Source organism: Phocoena phocoena, chromosome 3 (genome assembly GCF_963924675.1).
Source record: "Phocoena phocoena chromosome 3, mPhoPho1.1, whole genome shotgun sequence".
NCBI classification, from domain to species: domain Eukaryota; kingdom Metazoa; phylum Chordata; class Mammalia; order Artiodactyla; family Phocoenidae; genus Phocoena; species Phocoena phocoena.
Window position 1 is genome coordinate 43,665,815 of NC_089221.1, and position 16,797 is coordinate 43,682,611.

The 16,797-nt window shown below is 40.3% G+C and overlaps 1 protein-coding gene and 1 pseudogene across 2 annotated transcripts in view; one reads left to right on the top strand and one right to left on the bottom strand.

The window, feature by feature from the left end:
* Nucleotides 1-15,352, bottom strand: part of ANKRD55 (ankyrin repeat domain 55) — a 100,957-nt gene extending 85,605 nt beyond the window's left edge. The window contains exon 1 of one of the 2 annotated variants that reach the window (XM_065874730.1): nt 15,282-15,352. In XM_065874730.1, coding sequence (XP_065730802.1) covers nt 15,282-15,339 — 58 coding nt within the window. In that variant the 5' untranslated portion in view covers nt 15,340-15,352. The remainder of the gene's footprint in view (nt 1-15,281) is intronic. The other variant, XM_065874729.1, reaches the window with a different exon arrangement.
* Nucleotides 4,560-4,992, top strand: LOC136121597 (protein VCF1-like; annotated as a pseudogene).
* Nucleotides 15,353-16,797: the final 1,445 nt, after the last annotated feature.

Sequence of the window (16,797 nt, forward strand, 5' to 3'; positions counted from 1 at the left end):
TATCCTTTACATATTATTTCAAGGCATTTGTCGTTATCTAATTGATTTGAAAGAGCTCTATATACATTAAGGACACTAACTCTTCATCTGCTATCTATGCTGCAGTTATTTTTCCCTGTTTGCCACTTAAGTTCTCAGTTTGTTTTGTTGGTTTTTGAAAAATAAACCAACAAAATCTATGGATATTGCACTTATGATTCATTGCCCGTGGAACCTTATACTTATGTGTTAACATTTAGCTGTAATTAATATGGAAATTTTAAACTTTATATTTGTATGCCACAATTACTTTTTTTCCCCCAAATATTGTATAATTCTCCTTTCTTCACTAATTTGTAAGGGCAATTTGTAAGTTATAGTACTAACTCAATAACACCTTGGAGGAGGCTCCTCCTACAGCCCATTCACTGGAACTGTGGCTTGGAAAGCATGGATCCCAGAACTAACTTCTCTGCAGCGGTATACGCATGAATGTGGGAATGTGGCCAAAGTCCATCTCAATCACATTCCGAAGAGTCTTGTGGTCTGTCTATAGTCAAGGTTCTTAGCTTTTTTGTGTTTCCTGCACAGTTTTGAATTCTAGAATTTTTGGTAGCATATTTGAAGGAATTAAACTCAGAACAATCCTAAAGTTAGCAAAAAGTTCGATACAACCATTCTGACGGCACAACAATGTCTCCCAGTAGCTATGAAAGCATCCACTGTTCCGGGGGGTCTCTGTCACTGTCTGAATAACAATTATAATTATGGTCAACAATATGCCACGCTTAATATGCACCAGGTACTGTGCTAAACCTTTTCTAGAAATCAACTCATTTAATTCTCACCTTATGAGAATTATTCCCACTTTATAGATGGGGAAACTGAGGCATAGGGCAGGAAAGTGACTTACTCAAAGTCACACAGTTAGTAAGTGGTGAAACTCAGATAAGGCTGCAGGCTGTCAGGCCTCAGATTCAACCCTCTGACCAATGTGCACTACTGTCTATCACTGCCCATTCACTCAGGTGGCGAAGCCCTCATATATTCCAGTGAACCTGTGACCTTTCTTGGTGCTGGACAATATTCCACATTCCATTCTCTCTTACTCACAGCAGCCTATATCCTACTCTCCACAAGCTGTGAAGCTCAGTATTCTGCTGGAGAGACATCACTGCGCTAGAGTTTATACTCACTTGTAGCAAAAATAAAATCTACACATTAACTGAAAATTGGGAATGCATCTATGAGGAGCTGTTTGTACACCAAGGAGAGAATTAAAGTTAGTGGTAATAGCATAAGGATTCTAATATGAGGTTGAGCGAATTCTTTTAAAATATTAAGATAAATGTCAAATATCCAAGGAACAAATAGTTCTCATACTGAAGCACAGAAAGAGAATGAAATTTTTCTAATTTATTTTCTAAGGCTAGCATAAACTGCTAAAGACATGTGCATACAGGCACCTATAGATGGACCCAATTTGTAAACTCAGAGTTTTAAGTTTTAAATTAAATTCCGCGAGATCAGATTAAGTTGGATGTTGAAAGAATAATACACCATGACTGAACAGAGTTTATTCTAGAATACAGATGGTTTGATTTTCCAGTGTCTATTAATAAAATATATCACATCAGTAGAACAAAGGGGAAATATATGATTATATGAATAAAGAATAGAAATGCATTTAATAAAATTTGATATCTGTTCCTTAAAAAAGCTTAACAACTAGGAATAAAAGATTTCATTATCAATATGATTAACTACATTTATTTCTAATCAATTTCAAACACCACACCTAATAGTGAAAAAATAGGGAAAGAAGACAAATTTTATCTAATGCAGTAATATATGAAGCAAAAAGAAATGAAATAATAATCATAAAGAGAAAAATTATCAAAGTTTAATCAAAGCTAACTTTTACTCATGTTCTTTGCACTGTCCTAACAGTTTCCTTTGAATTAAGCTATTTATTTATTTCAACAATTTTATGAAGTAGGTAGTATCTTTACCCTATTTACAGATGAGGGAATTGAAGCACAGAGAGCTTTAATAATTTCCCCTAAGTTGTACAGCTATTAAATGGCAGAGCAGGATCTGAAACCAGTCCATCTGGTTTCATCCTGTGCACCAGGATGGCACAAGAGAATTAACCAGAGAACCATTAGAATTAATAAGTTAGCCAGATTTAGAAATAAATATGAAACTAAATAGTTCTTCTATATTAAATAATATGAGGAAACTAACTCCTCCTTACATTGAAAATAACTCACTAAAATGAAAATATAAAATACCCAGTAATAAATATTCAGAATCTAAATAAGGAACTAAGAAAAGAGTTGGATTCATGAAGATACATGCCATGTTTCCAGATAGGAGAACTAAATAGTATAACTAATTTTAATTATTATACAGATTCATTTTTAAGTTTAATGTCATTTCAGTGAAAGTTCCAACAGTTTTTTTGGGGGGTGGGCTCAGAAAAATGATACTGACTTTCATTTGTAAAAATAAATGGATAAATTTATGCTTTGAAGAAGAAAAAAAAGAATATACTTAAGTATTTGCTTATCTATACATAGAATCTCTTTGTAAGGATATATAAGAAACTGCTTACATTGTTTTGCTTCCAGGAGGGGATTTGGATGGCTGGAGGGGTTGGTGTGAGGGAGATTTTTCACTGTACATTGTTTTATACCTTGAAATTGTGTGAATGTATTACTACACCAAAAGCAAAAACAAACAAAAAGAGGAAAACAAAAACAAAAAAAATTGAAAAAAAAACAAAAAAAATTGAAAAAAGTGTCAAAGGAGGATTTCTCTATCAAATCGTAAAACATTATGAAACTATAATAATTTTAAAAGTAAGATTGTGCTTCAAGACTATATCGATTCCTAGAACAGCATAGAAAGTCTAGAAACCTGCCTGGCACCAGCATGGAAAGTGGAAGCTAACAGGTAGGCTGGCTTTTAAGCAATGGGATGAGTTGTATCTAGAAGGCAAGTCTTAGACTGAGAGGATAGAACTCCAGAAAAAGAGGAAAGGGAAAGTAGAAGTACTCCAAGACCTGTGAGCTTTTCTGGGAATTATTTTCTTTCTGATGTGGTTTTCTTGCTAGGCAAATTCTGCCTCTTCCAATTTCCAAACAAAAAGTAGTGCTATCAAAAACAGACACCTAGATCAATGGAAAAGAATATAGAGCCCAGATGGGACTTCCCTGGTGGCACAGTGGTTAAGAATCCACCTGCCAATGCAGGGGACACGGGTTTGAGCCCTGGTCTGGGAAGATCCCACATGCCGCGGAGCAACTAAGCCCATGAACCACAACTACTGAGCCTGTGTTCCAGAGCCCGTGAGCCACAACTACTGAGCCCGCATGCCACAACTACTGAAGCCCGCACACTTAGAGCCCATGCTCCGCAACAAGAGAAGCCACTGCAATGAGAAGCCTGTGCACAGCAACCAAGAGTAGCCCCCGGTCACTGCAACTAGAGAAAGCCCTCATGCCGCAACAAAGATCCAATGCAGCCAAAAAAAAAAAAGAATATAGAGCTCAGAAATAAACCCAGACACTTATGGTCAATTAATCTATGACAAAGGAGGCAAGAATATACAATGGAGAAAAGACAGTCTCTTCAGTAAGTGGTGCTGGGAAAACTGGACAGCTACATGTAAAAGAATGAAATCAGAACATTCTCTAACACCATATACAAAAGTAAACTCAAAATGGATTAAAGACCTAAATGTGAGACCGGATACTATAAAACTCCTAGAGGAAAACATAGGCAGAACACCCTTTGACATAAATCACAGCAATATTTTTTTGGATCTGTCTCTTAAAGTAAAGGAAATAAAAGCAAAAATAAACAAATGGGACCTAATTAAACTCCAAAGCTTTGCACAGCAAAGGAAACCATCGACAAAGACAATCTACTGAATGGGAGAAAATATTTGCAAATGATATGACTGATAAAGGATTAATATCCAACATATATAAATAGTTCACATAACTCAACATTAAAAAAAAAACTGATTAAAAACTGGGCAGAAGGGACTTCCTTGGTGGTGCAGTGGTTAAGAATCCGCCTGCCAACGCAGGGGACACAGGTTCGAGCCCTGGTCCGGGGAGATTCCGCATGTTGCGGAGCAACTAAGCCCATGTGCCACAACTACTGAAGCCCAAGTGCCTAGAGCCTGTGCTCTGCAATGAGAGAAGCCACTGCAATGAGAAGCATGTGCACCGCAATGAAGAGTAGCTCCCGCTCACTACAACTAGAGAAAGGCCACACGCAGCAACGAAGACCCAACGCAGCCAAAAAAAAAAAAGAGAGCAGAAGAACTGAATAGACATTTTTCCAAAAAGGAAATGCAGATGGCCAACAGGTACATGAAAAGATACTCAAGGTCTCTAGGGTTTTGGGGCCAGGAGTAGGGAGGTATGCCATGCCAGAATGTTTTTACACGGCAACTTTGGCCTGTACTGGTCCATCTCTGGTCCTCACCATCATCCTGCTTTGCTTCTTCGGCCAATACTGCCAGGGCCACTTTGGCGAGTACTAATGTATTCTCTGTCCTAAATATGAATGTAGACCCAATTCCCGACATATTGTTGGAATTAGAAACACAGTCACTGAACAATAAGCAGAAAAGAAGGAATGATAATAAAGAGGACAATCACCATTCTCCCCAGTCCAAAAGGAGTAAGAGAAACCCTGTTTTTCAGGAGTCTCAGGATGCAACGAAACGCAATAAGGAAGGAACCACTAAGAGGAACCAAAGTGTGTGCATGTTCAAGCAATGATAATGACAGGAGCAGCAGTGTTAATTCCCCAGAAACAGAATTGTATCAGAAAGCAGCTTAAACCAGATCATTGCTGAACTCCAAGAGTACCCCTCAGTCCTTATATGAGGAGTATGCGGTATGCCAAGGTCCTTATTTCCACATCAACCAGATCATAAGGGAGGCACACTTCAACAGCCTATAGCAGTAAGGACAATCTCCAACACGATGAACTAGGAGCTCCTTATTCCAGCCTAAAATTTGTTTATAAAAGCAACTGCACACACACACACACACACACACACACACACACACACAAAAAAGATTCTCAACATCGTTAATCATCAGGAAATGCAAATCAAAACCACAATGAGACATCACCTCACACCTGCCAGAATGGCCATTGTCAAAAAGAACACAAGTAACAAATGTTGTCAAGGATGTAGAGAAAAGGAAACCCATCTACACTGTTGGTGGGAATGTAAATTGGTGCAGCCACTGTGGAAAACAGTATGGAGGTTTCTCAAAAAAACTAAAAACAGGGTTACCATACGACCGAGCAATTCCACTCCTGGGTTTATATCCGAATGTAACAAAAACACTAATTCAAAAAGCTACATGTACCCCAATGTTCATAGCAGCATTATTTACAATTGCCAAGATACAGAAGCAACCTAAGTGTCTGTCAACAGATGAATGGATAAAGAAGATGTGGTGTATATATACAATGGAATACTACTCAGCCATAAAAAGGAATGAAATGTTGACATTTGCAGCAACATGGATGAGTTGGAGGGCCTTATGCTGAGTGAAATAAGTCAGACAGAGAAAGACTATATATCACTTATATGTGGAATCTAAGAAAAACAACAAACTAGTGAATACAACAAAAAAGAAGCAGACTCACAGATATAGAGAACAAACTAGTGATTAACAGTAGGTGGTGGTAGGGAGGAAGGGGGCAGTAGGAGGTACAAACTATTGGATATAAGAGAGGCTCAAGGATATACTGTACACATGGGGAATATAGACAATATTTTGTAATAACTGTAAATGAAAATTAACCTTTAAAAATTATATAAAAAATTAAAAAATAAAATTTAAAAAAGGAGTGCTATGCTATGAATTCATTACAAAGGGGGAGGTAACTTGAGGGATGGATGTTCTCTTGACCAGAGAAGACCGGTTGTCCATATGACCTTAGGTAAGTCATCTATAAGAATCACTAGCACTTGCTAAGTGGTTACTCTGGGCCAGGCATAGTTCCAAGTGCTTTGTATGTATTATGTCATTGAATCTTTCTAACAATCCTCTGAAGACTGTTATAACCATCTTTATAACAAACCCATAACACCCTCTAGCAGTTACTGAGTGATTACTATGGGCCAGCAGTGGTTGCAGGTACTTTGCATGTATTCCTTAATTCAATCTTTATAAACAATCCTTTGTAATAGCACCATCTTAATTTACAAGGTAGGAAAGTGAGGTATAGAGATGTTAAACAGCTGGGTCACACAGTAAGTGTCACCAGCATAGCCCACTAACAATTCATGGAAAAATAGAATCTGGGTAATAAAATACAGTCTAACCTTTTTTCTTGTTCCTTTGTTATTAGTCTGGTTTCACTTGCTCACAGGAAGCCGCGTGCAGAGGCCTCGTACTAGTACTTGGCACTTCAGACCAGAGCTCCTCCTCGGGTGAAGCGCCCGTGCAAGACGCCTCAGCTCTGGGCGTGGACAGAAGCGCTGCTGCACACACCACCTCAATTCAAGATGGCCGCCGGCCGTGGGCAGAGACGCTGCTCCGGGCCTGCGCTCTGGAGCCTGAGCGGTATGGCTGTGCCTACCCTGGGAGAGCTCCGCCCCGCCCCCCCCCCCGGCCCCCCCCACCCCGCCCTGCTGAGGAGATCCTATAAAGCAGCCCCGCCCACAACCTGTAGGGACAGCGGGTCCTCTAGAGAGTGAGCTCGTGTTTCTCCATTCTTTGAGCAAAGAAGAAAACTCGTCTTTACTTCTGAACCAAACTCAGGCTCATTCTGTTGGCTCCAGTGACACCTGCAGAAGGACCGTTTCTGGGTCCTGACTGGGAAGGGTCGGTAAAAAGAGTGGCAGCACTGGGACTTGAATTGTTTGGTTTGACTCCAGTGGCCATTACAGTCCAATACACTGTACCACAGCTAACCCCTCTGTTTCAGCGTTCACATGTAAAAAGTGAGGGAGCTGGATTACACATTCACTGAGCTCTTTTCAATTCTACAAGTTACTACTATTCTAAGACAAAACACTTCCAGGATCTGGACCGGCTTCTGCAGTGACCACCTGAAAGCAGACAGCTGCGAGCCCATCCCCAGACCTCTGCGTAGTGGTCATGCTGAGTCAGCTGACTTGAATAGCACTAAGTAAGAAGGATAAAAATGTCATTTCAGATGAATTTCAGGTGTTCCTCTCATGATTCTTAAAAGTAAGGTGTTTTTGTTGTTTTTTGAACACCAAACTGTGTTCTGATTTACTGTTGGGAGTTAGAGAACAGAGGAATGATCTTGGGGTCACCCAGGATCAAAGCTTAGGATGTCAAGGTTAAAATAATTCTCTTCCCTCTTTATCAATTGCTATTTATTTGTGACCTTGATTACAGGGTCGGGGCCTTCTGAAATGTCTCTTGGAGAATTGTTAAACCTGTTGCTGCACAGAACAAATAGGTTGAGTAGGAAAATGATAAAGAACCTGGCTTCAGAAGCTTCTGGGGTGGAAGCCAAGACCTGACCTTACAAATTACCAATTCCCATCACATCAGTTCCACAGGTCGAATCCCAGTGAATTCTACCCTTTTAGCCACCTCCTCCTCCTCCTAGGATTCTGGTGTCTTTCTTTGCTCTAAAGGCAGGTTGCTATGGAGACTGGATCCACTCCTACCATGGAAGAGGTCGGCCTGTCACTAAGCTGAGCCTACTGGGCAGAACTCATTGCAAATGGAAGCTCAGCCCTGGGGAGACTTGAGCAAACCTAGCTGCCATCACCTTTATTTTCTTTTGTGCTAGGAGTCATGAAGGGATTGATGAGGTGGGTTATAAGAATCCAAAAAGTATAACTTCATGGTGAACAAGAGTGTGAGGAAGCCTTGGGGGTCAGAAACCAGAGTTAAAAATGGGAGCTTTGCCTTTGTCCTGTGTGGCCTTGGATAAGTCATGTAACCTCAGATGGACTAGAAATGGAATCTATCTCACAGGCTGTGTTGAGGATCCAGTGAGATGACAGGAGTGAAAGTTTTGCACAGTGTCTGGTTTAATAAATGGGAGCTGCTTAATAAACCAGAGTTATCAGTCTTCTTCTGATTATTACTACTGGTTAATATTCTTGGCCTGATCTCTGTCTCCATTTGGAAGCTACTCCCCATCCCCGCATGGAGGTTGAGTTGCTAGGGTTTATCTTGGCAGCCGAGAAGCTGGGAACAGGCTGGGGCTAAGAGACTCTGAAGAATAGAGCCCTTTGCTAGTTAAGAGAATACAACACTTCCTATACTGAGTTCTTTTTTGTATTGCTTGAATATTTGGAAGAAGGTGATGCTAATTTTACATTTAGAAAGAAACCCCAGTACTTAAAAAACTCTGTAAGAACCAGTTGATATCTAATAGTGCAACACCTGTAACATTAAATTACCATCTAAAAGAATTTAAACCATACTGTGATAACCTAAGATGGATACATCGCCCATGTGGTGTTCTGGCTGGGAATGCATAATCTAAATCTAGTTGTGAGGGAGCGTCAGACAAACCCATGAAGAGGAACTTGGTATTAAAAAAAGAGAGAGACTATAAGTTCAAAACTGTCAATGTCATAAAAGACAAAGAAAGTCTAAAGAAATGTTCCAGGTTAAAGGAGACTAAAGAGGCCTGATAACTAAATGTAGTACCTAATCCTAGACTGGATCCTGTACTGGGGGTAAAATGCTATAAAAGACATTATTGGATCAATAGACAAAACTGGAATGCAGGCAGATGAGATAAAAGTACATACACATGTATACACACACACACAAACACAAATAAGCATATACATACATACATATAGAGAAAGGCAGAGAGACAGATAGAGAAACAGAGAGATACAAAGAGACGTAGAGATGGACACAGAGAAAGAGCTAACAATAAAGCAAATGGGGTAAAATGTTAACAGGTGAATCTGGGTAAAAGACAGTGTTCTTTATACTGATCTTACAATGTTTCCTTAAGTTTGAAATTATTTTCAAACAAAAAGTTAAAAAAGCATTAGAATGTTATTAAATGTTATATGTGTATATTTTTTAAATTCTGAGGATACTTTTAGAAATGGAAATAGTTCTCATGTAGATTGGAACATTGTCCCTTCACTTCTTCCCCCAATGGACACAATAAAACAAGAGTGGCCTCATCAATAAGCAACTGACATTTTAAAATTTTACGTTGAGAAAACAAAGTTAGGGCCCTTATTAAGCACACGGGCCTATTTATTAGGCTTACAAGTGTGCTAAACATGACTCCTGGGTGGATGTGGTCTTTCTGCAACACGGTGTCTAGCCCATACCCATCTTTTACACCAACCTTGGGCCTCAGTGCATCTAGACCCTTACCTCCTCACCTTGTCCTATATTTGCGGATGGGTGAGAGGTTTGTTTTTCTACTTGTTTGGGAATAAAAGTAGCTACAAGTTTAGTGGTTCTTCCTTTAGGCTCCATTAAAATATCCTTGCATCCAAATGGTTGCCTCAAAGGGAAAATCTATGGATATCAGTTAATCAACCCAGTTGTTTAATAATTACTAAAGAAATATGGAGTTAATGAATAGAGATGGTAGGAAAAGCTCAGTGTGGTGACCCAGCTGACTTCCAGACAAGGGGCTAATCTGAGGATTTGCCTTCTGAAGTTGATCTAGCCAAGTTGTGGGACATAACATCAGGGTTGATTCAGGAGATCTGGCTCACCAGGTGGGCCTTCATTCCCTCTGCGTACCACTCCCAGATTCTCCTTCTTGCGAAGCATAGTCAGGCAAGAGGCCCCATTCCTGAGGACACTGTAGTTGTCCTATGGTGGAGAATGCTGACAACGACACCACTCCCCTCAACCCCAATCCACTGAATCACTTTTGGTTTCATGGTTCTCTAAGCCAGTGAATGGTAATTGGATAAGATCAGTCAGGGGCTTCCCTCTAGCTAGGTCCAGAAGAGGGGCTGGGAGTGGATTGATGTGTCACAACCTTTCTCAGGAGCTGGCTGATGGAAGGGAAGTTCCTGTGTGCTGGAAAGAGGACAAAGAAGGAGGCAGAGGAGGGGGAGGGGCAGGCTTCCAGGCAACGTGTTTGCCCGGGTTAGGTCTTGAGTGGGCAAGAAAATTGCAAAAAGAATTCTTCTCCTGTTACTTCTTCCCTCTGTTCCTCTTTCTTGACCAAGAGAGGGAGAAGGCTGAGCATTTTCCCACAGGCAGCAGATAATCTGCTTCTGAACCTCTGGAATGGTCACCTCCCAGCTAATCTTCCTGTATCTGGACCAATCAATCTGAAAATCAATCACAGAATTCTCCTCAGTGTTCCTGGGTTTCATCCCATTCAAGGTCTGTGCCCCAAATCAACTGAGCCCAAGTCATCCCCTCTCTTTCCTGTCTCCTTTGCCTGCCTTTTCTCTACTTTCTTCCCAAACCCCTTTGAAAATTTGCTTATTCTTCCTTTGGAGGCATTCTTCCTTTGTCACATCAGAATTTTAACTTTTGCTTTTTCAGCAAAGTGCATATCTGTGCACTCTGAATTCTTTTTGTTTGGTGTTCCCAGTTTGGATGAAAAGTTGGAAATTAAAACCAGCACATATGCATGTGGGAGTTTTAAAAATCCACAATACAAGGGATAACAGCTTGATTGTAAAAATAATGCTTCATTAATTTAATTTTTTGTTAATGTCTTATTTCTTCATTAAAATGTATGGTTGATCAAGGAAGAGTATTGCAGTAGAAAAAAGATGGGTTTTGAAGTCAGACAGGTTTAGGCTTGAACCTCAGTTTTGCCATTTTATCTTATGCCCTTTCCATCCCACCTCCCAAATGCCAACCATTCTTCCGACTTAAATGAGAATAGATTTTACCAAAAACCCAGCCATGAGATTGTATACCTCTGAGAAGGAACTTGAGATCTGACCTTTTTTCATGCCAAGTAGCAGGCTGAATGGTGGCCTTGAAGGTATATCCATGTCCTAGTCCCTGGGACCTGTGACTATGACCTCATATGGCAAAAGAGTGCATGTCACCTCACATGTTTAAAGATTGAGTTAAGGATTTTGAGAGTAGAAGCTTATCCTGGCGTATCTGGGTGGGCCCTAAATGCAAGCACATGTACTGTTATAAGAGAGAGGCAGAGGGAGTTCTCAGACACACATGCAGAGGAAAAGGCCATGTGAAGATGGAGGCGGATTGGGGTGATGAAGCCACGGCAGTTAGAAGCTGGAGGAGACAAGGAAGGACTCTTCCCTAGAGCCTTCGGAAGGAGCACACGCCCTGCTGACATCTTGATTTCATACTTCTGGCTTCCAGAGCTGTGAGAGACTGCATTTCTCTTGTCTGAAGCCACTCAGTTTACGGTAATTTGTTAGAGCAGCCCTAGGACACGATGCTCTGTATAAATCTGGGCTGGAGGGCTGAGGCCCTCCTCGCATTCTCACAACAGCTCTACCAGAGAAAAACCTGTAAGGGTGGGCCACACCCCCCAGAGGTGCCTGCAGACACACTGCTCAGCTTCCTCAAACCCTTCTTACAGAGCTGGGGCAGGGCTGGGCTGGGTGAGGCCCTTGGGACCTCCCTTGTTGTTTCTATTTTCTCTCTGAGGCCTGGGTTCCTCCTCATGCAGGGATCTTTGGTTACATAACTGAAGTTTCAACTTCAGTAGGAACCTCTGTGTTCTGTAGTAAATGATTTTACTACAGGTCCTTTTCTGCGTGTGGGCTTTGAGAGGGAAGACAGCCAGGGAGAACACGTGGGACCAGAGAGATGTTGCCGTGGTGAAAGTAAGAAGCACAAAGCCGGAGTGGAGAGCTCTGAAGACCCAGGCTTCCTCCCTCACAGCTTCACAGGGCAAGCCAGGGACACGGCCGAATCCTCTTGGCCAGGAAGATAACACAATCTTTCAGCCTCCTAGCAACCCTGTGAATGTATAATATTATCCACATTTCACAGATGAGAAGATCAACCAGTTTGTCCAAGTCCGTGCAACTGGGATGAGGACTGAGACTGGACTAGAGCAAATGTCCATCTGTCCCCGAGCCCCTGGCATGGGGTTGTCTTATTACCTCTGCTAAAGAGAAAAATAGAAAAATGCAATTGGAGGGACTCAGACTTACCAAATCCACCTGGTTTTGGTTTGAGCCAAACTGAAGGTCATTATTCATCATAGTTTCCAAGTGCACATTGCTGACCATTCTCTGGGCAACCATAAGCCAGAGCTGCCTGAGCCCTACCTCCACCTCAAAGTAGCTGTTAAGACCAGAGATTGCCCTTGGAAAGAAACTTCTTAGTCTGTTGTCTGGATAGCGAACACCTGGGTCTCAGTCCCCTCTGTTACTAATTAGCTGTGTGTTATGATCATAAATTGGCCCCCATTTTAACCTCTCAGTGCTTCACTTTTCCCATCTGACATCTTAGGGGGATGGATGGAATGAGCGGTTCTCAATCTTTGTTGTACATTAGAACTTCCTGGGAAGCTTTGTCTGGCCATGCCCCTCACCAAATAAACTGGAATATCCAGTGGTGGAATCCAGGCGTCAGGATTTTCAAAAACTGCCTAGGTGATTTTTATATGTGGCCAAGTTTTTTCTTTTCAATGTTACATTTCAGGTAGATCTGTAATCTCACAGGGATGAAAGGAGAAAGCCAAGTCTTTAATAATTATAATAAAAAAATAATAAAGCTTATGGACAGCAATGCAACATTTCCTTCCCCCCACCCCCATGATGAATTAACAGCTGGTAGAGGATGCAATGGCTCAGAATCAAAAACAAAAACAAAAATCAAGCCAACCTCGGGAACAATCCACAGTCAATGACTTTCCATACATAATTCAAACAAGTCAAATGCCAACCAGTTGTGGAGAACACCATGGACTTCCTTGGTTTTTGTTAGTGTTTTTCTTTTGAAGGCAAGATAAAATAGGACACAAAGTCGTACCTAAATGCCGATGTCTACATCCCATAAAGGCGATGCCGTCGCAGTGGTCTTACAAGACTTCTAAGATCTTTCCAGATGTAATGTCTTTCGTCAACATCTGCATGTAAAGCTAGTGGACACTAGAGCTTTGATTCCCCAGATATTAGAAATTCAAGGAAAAATCCTCTACTAAAGCCCTACCCATACTCAACTTTTCAGGAGAAAGTCACTTCACCATGGTTTTGCCCAACAATATGGTATTTAGAATCTATGCAATGGTCTAAACCTATTATGGCCTTTCATGCTTTTAAGAAGGTGGAAGGGTTAATGTGATAATAGAACTATTCAGGTATCATTTAGTTAACTGTTGTTCTAGGGGTTGCTCTAAGTGGTACTCTGGAGTTCTAAAGAAAATAAATAATGTAGTATAGTCAACTGGCCTTAACTAAACCCTCATTTGTTCTGAGAACTGCTAAATTCAAGCTAGAGATAGAGAGGTGAATAGTCTTTCACATTTGAGGAACTCACAGTCGAGGGTGGTAATAATTATAACAGCAACGATAATAACAAAAGCAGCCACAGTTTGAAAGTAGTTAATGCATATCAGGCAATGTGACAGGTGCTTTTTGTACATTATTTTAGATTCTCACAACAACCTTGCTAGGTGAGCATCGTTTCCTTTATTTTACTGCTGAGGCAATTAAGGCCCAGAGAGGTCAGGTAACTTGCTAAGATCACACAGCTAAGAAGTAGTTATTCTGCCATTCTAACCTACGTCGCCCATGCTATTTCCACCATACCACAGCACCTCTAGAGAGAAATGATTGAAAAATAGAGATGGAGGTGTCAGGGAGAGGGTTAACTTACAAGGGGAAGAATCAGGTCTAGGGTGGAGAAATAGCTGTGAATTGCTCACATGAAAGGTGTTTTAAGAAAATAAAAATTATAAATTAATATTTTAACTATGTTTTGGGCTCAGTACTGTTAGGAGACACAACACTGGAACAGATGGATTCATTACGAGGGGCTAGTGCTCTGCAGTCAGTTCTAGCTCCCTCAAATTAGTCTTAAAAAATAAACCCATTGTGTTTCTCTTTGAATTGCACAGCTCAAAAATGTCATTTTTTAGCCAGTATGAGGTCTTTGGATCTAAGCATATTTTCACTTTTGCTGATTGCCGTCAGTGATACAAACTACACAAAGGATGTGGTGGGCACAACTGTAACAATCACTTTCTCTACGGTGTTCCTAGCCCAATGCTGTGTAAACTGGCACATCCTGAAGATGCGCGCGCGTGCTCACACACACACACACACACACACACACACACACACACACAGCAGTTACTCAGAAATCTAAATGTAAGTCTGTAACTTGACAAAGCACTGAACTGAAATAATTCACCCATGAAACCAGATGTAGCTTGAAGGGTAGGTAGTAAACACACTATGGCCTAGAGCAGGAAAAGGGAAAAGGAAAGAAGCAATGACTTTTCTTACTGAGGCTTTCGCAGACCACCATTTTCACGGTGTAGCCAAAACAGGTAAATGACCAAAGGATCTTAGGATTCTGAGGAATACTCAGAGCGTATTGAAAGTGGTTTAGATATCAGATATGTTTTTTAAAAATCTTCTAAAATATTACTTACATTTAAAGAATGGAAATTTGAGGAAAGCTGCATAATTACACATAAGTATATATATAATATACATATATATGCATACACGCACACACTTCATATGCAAAACGTACAGGCACAGACTGAATGGCTGAATACATGTTTTTTATAAGGATGGATCAATTTCACAGCAATCATTTTGTGTGGAAAATTACTTCCACACTGGGAATTTATGAGTAAGAAAGATATATCCTTTCATTGCAAATAATAACATAGTGATAAGTCATTACACAACCTCGGATGAGATAATATATCAACTACAGCATAAATCTGGGCAACATATATTCCTGAAGGGAATCAAGAGATATTTATGAAACTATAGCAATGAGATATTAGGTTTATGTTACTTATTATAATGTATATATTTTAAAGATTCGAACAAAAAGCTAATGAGAATAAAGATGATACTATCTGAAATAGCTGGTGTGCTTGAAACCCAATTTTTAAAATTTGTAGGTAGGAGCACTTTAGCAAGACTAATAGACCATAAGCTTATTTTTCCCTTCTAAATGCTTATCAAATGAGAACTGAACATTTAGAACAGGTTTGTTTCCTATGTGAAATCCTCTTCCCACATCACACCCACACACAGACACACACACACATTACTCTCTCTCCCTGTACAAATGCAAATCCCTACCGTTGGACTAAAGATGCAAAGAACCAAGGGTGAGTTAAAGCAGCGTTTTTACCTTTTTGCTGATCAAACACAGATGGAGTGCTGAAATCCATGGTTGCCTGTCTCATCATTTACCATCAGAATGGCAAAAAGCATCCAGGTCTCTAGAGAGGAGAAAACACCATCTCACACATTACAGTCAACACAACAGTCAGTTACAGCATCCCTTGCCAAGACCTCTGTTTGAGAATTAAGTGTGCATTGGAGCTGCCAGCCTTTGTCAAGGCAAATGATGGAAATAGGTAAATGTTATTCCTGTAATACCTGACAGGAAAAAGAGTTACTTCCTATGGTCTCACTGATCAGCTATACACACTCTATCCCCCAACAAATACAGAAAAAAAAGCTCAAACCTTGAAAAATGGTTTTCATAGAGGGCCACCTGCCTTGGATCTGGGCCAGGAAAATACTGGAGGTAACGGAGCCTCAGCAGCTGGTGTGTTGTTTTAAACCAAAAGAAATCTCAATGGGTGAGTGAGGATTCACAGGGCCAGACGGAGCATGTGCAAAGCTGCCAATGCAGTTTGGATTCAGCTGTGTTCTTGGTGGAGTGAGAACTGCATTTGGGTCATGTGAGCAGAGTACCATCTCAACGGAATAGCACGTAAATATTGTAGCAGGAGGCTGCTGGCCATGTGCTGTATGGAGTAATTACTGGCTTTCACAGCTCATCTTTAGTCTCCCTTCAGCTCTTTTCTCCAAATGACAGGGAGGATGGGGGGGAAGGAAGTAGCGTTTGAAAGGTTGGATTTCAGGGCTCAGATATCCATGGCGATAAAATTAAAACAGTGTGCAATCACAAGGGTGTTTAGTGCAGTATTATATGTTGTGGAGAAACCTCAAATCACCAAATGTGTATCATTTGAGGATCAGTTGAATAAATGGTAGTAAATTCATACTCTAGATTTAAAACTCTGAAGTAAATCTGTATGAATTTATCTGGTAGGATGACTCTAATCTATTATTAAATGAAAAAATTATATATTTCATTTGTTCTCATCTTTATAAAACCAGCAACCACCCACTGTATATGTAAATATGTTCATGTATGTTCATAGGAACAGAGGAAGATGTATGAAGATATACTGTTAATATTGGTTACCTCAGGGGATTGCAATTAAAGTAGGAGATTTCTATCTTGTTCTTTATCTACCTCTGTATTTTTAGGCTTATTAAAACAAGACTGTTGTTTTATATTTGTTATTAAAAATCTGGTATAATAAATTCAAAACAAAGCTCTACAATCAAGACAATCAGGTTTTTGGATAAGTCAAATAATCATATAGAAGATGATCTTGTAAATGCTGTTGATAATAATAAATTTTTTTAACTTAATTAGTGTGTGACTATGGAAATAAAAGCAGAAACCATTTTTCTTTGTATATGGCCACACTTGTTTTGATCTACTGATATGGACTGTGTTTTTCCATAGACAGGCTTCATTCTTATCTCTTGCCTCTCATATTTTCCCCGTCAACAGACTGTCTGGCCTCAGTTCCCTTGTGACAATACTAGGACCCACTTACCTT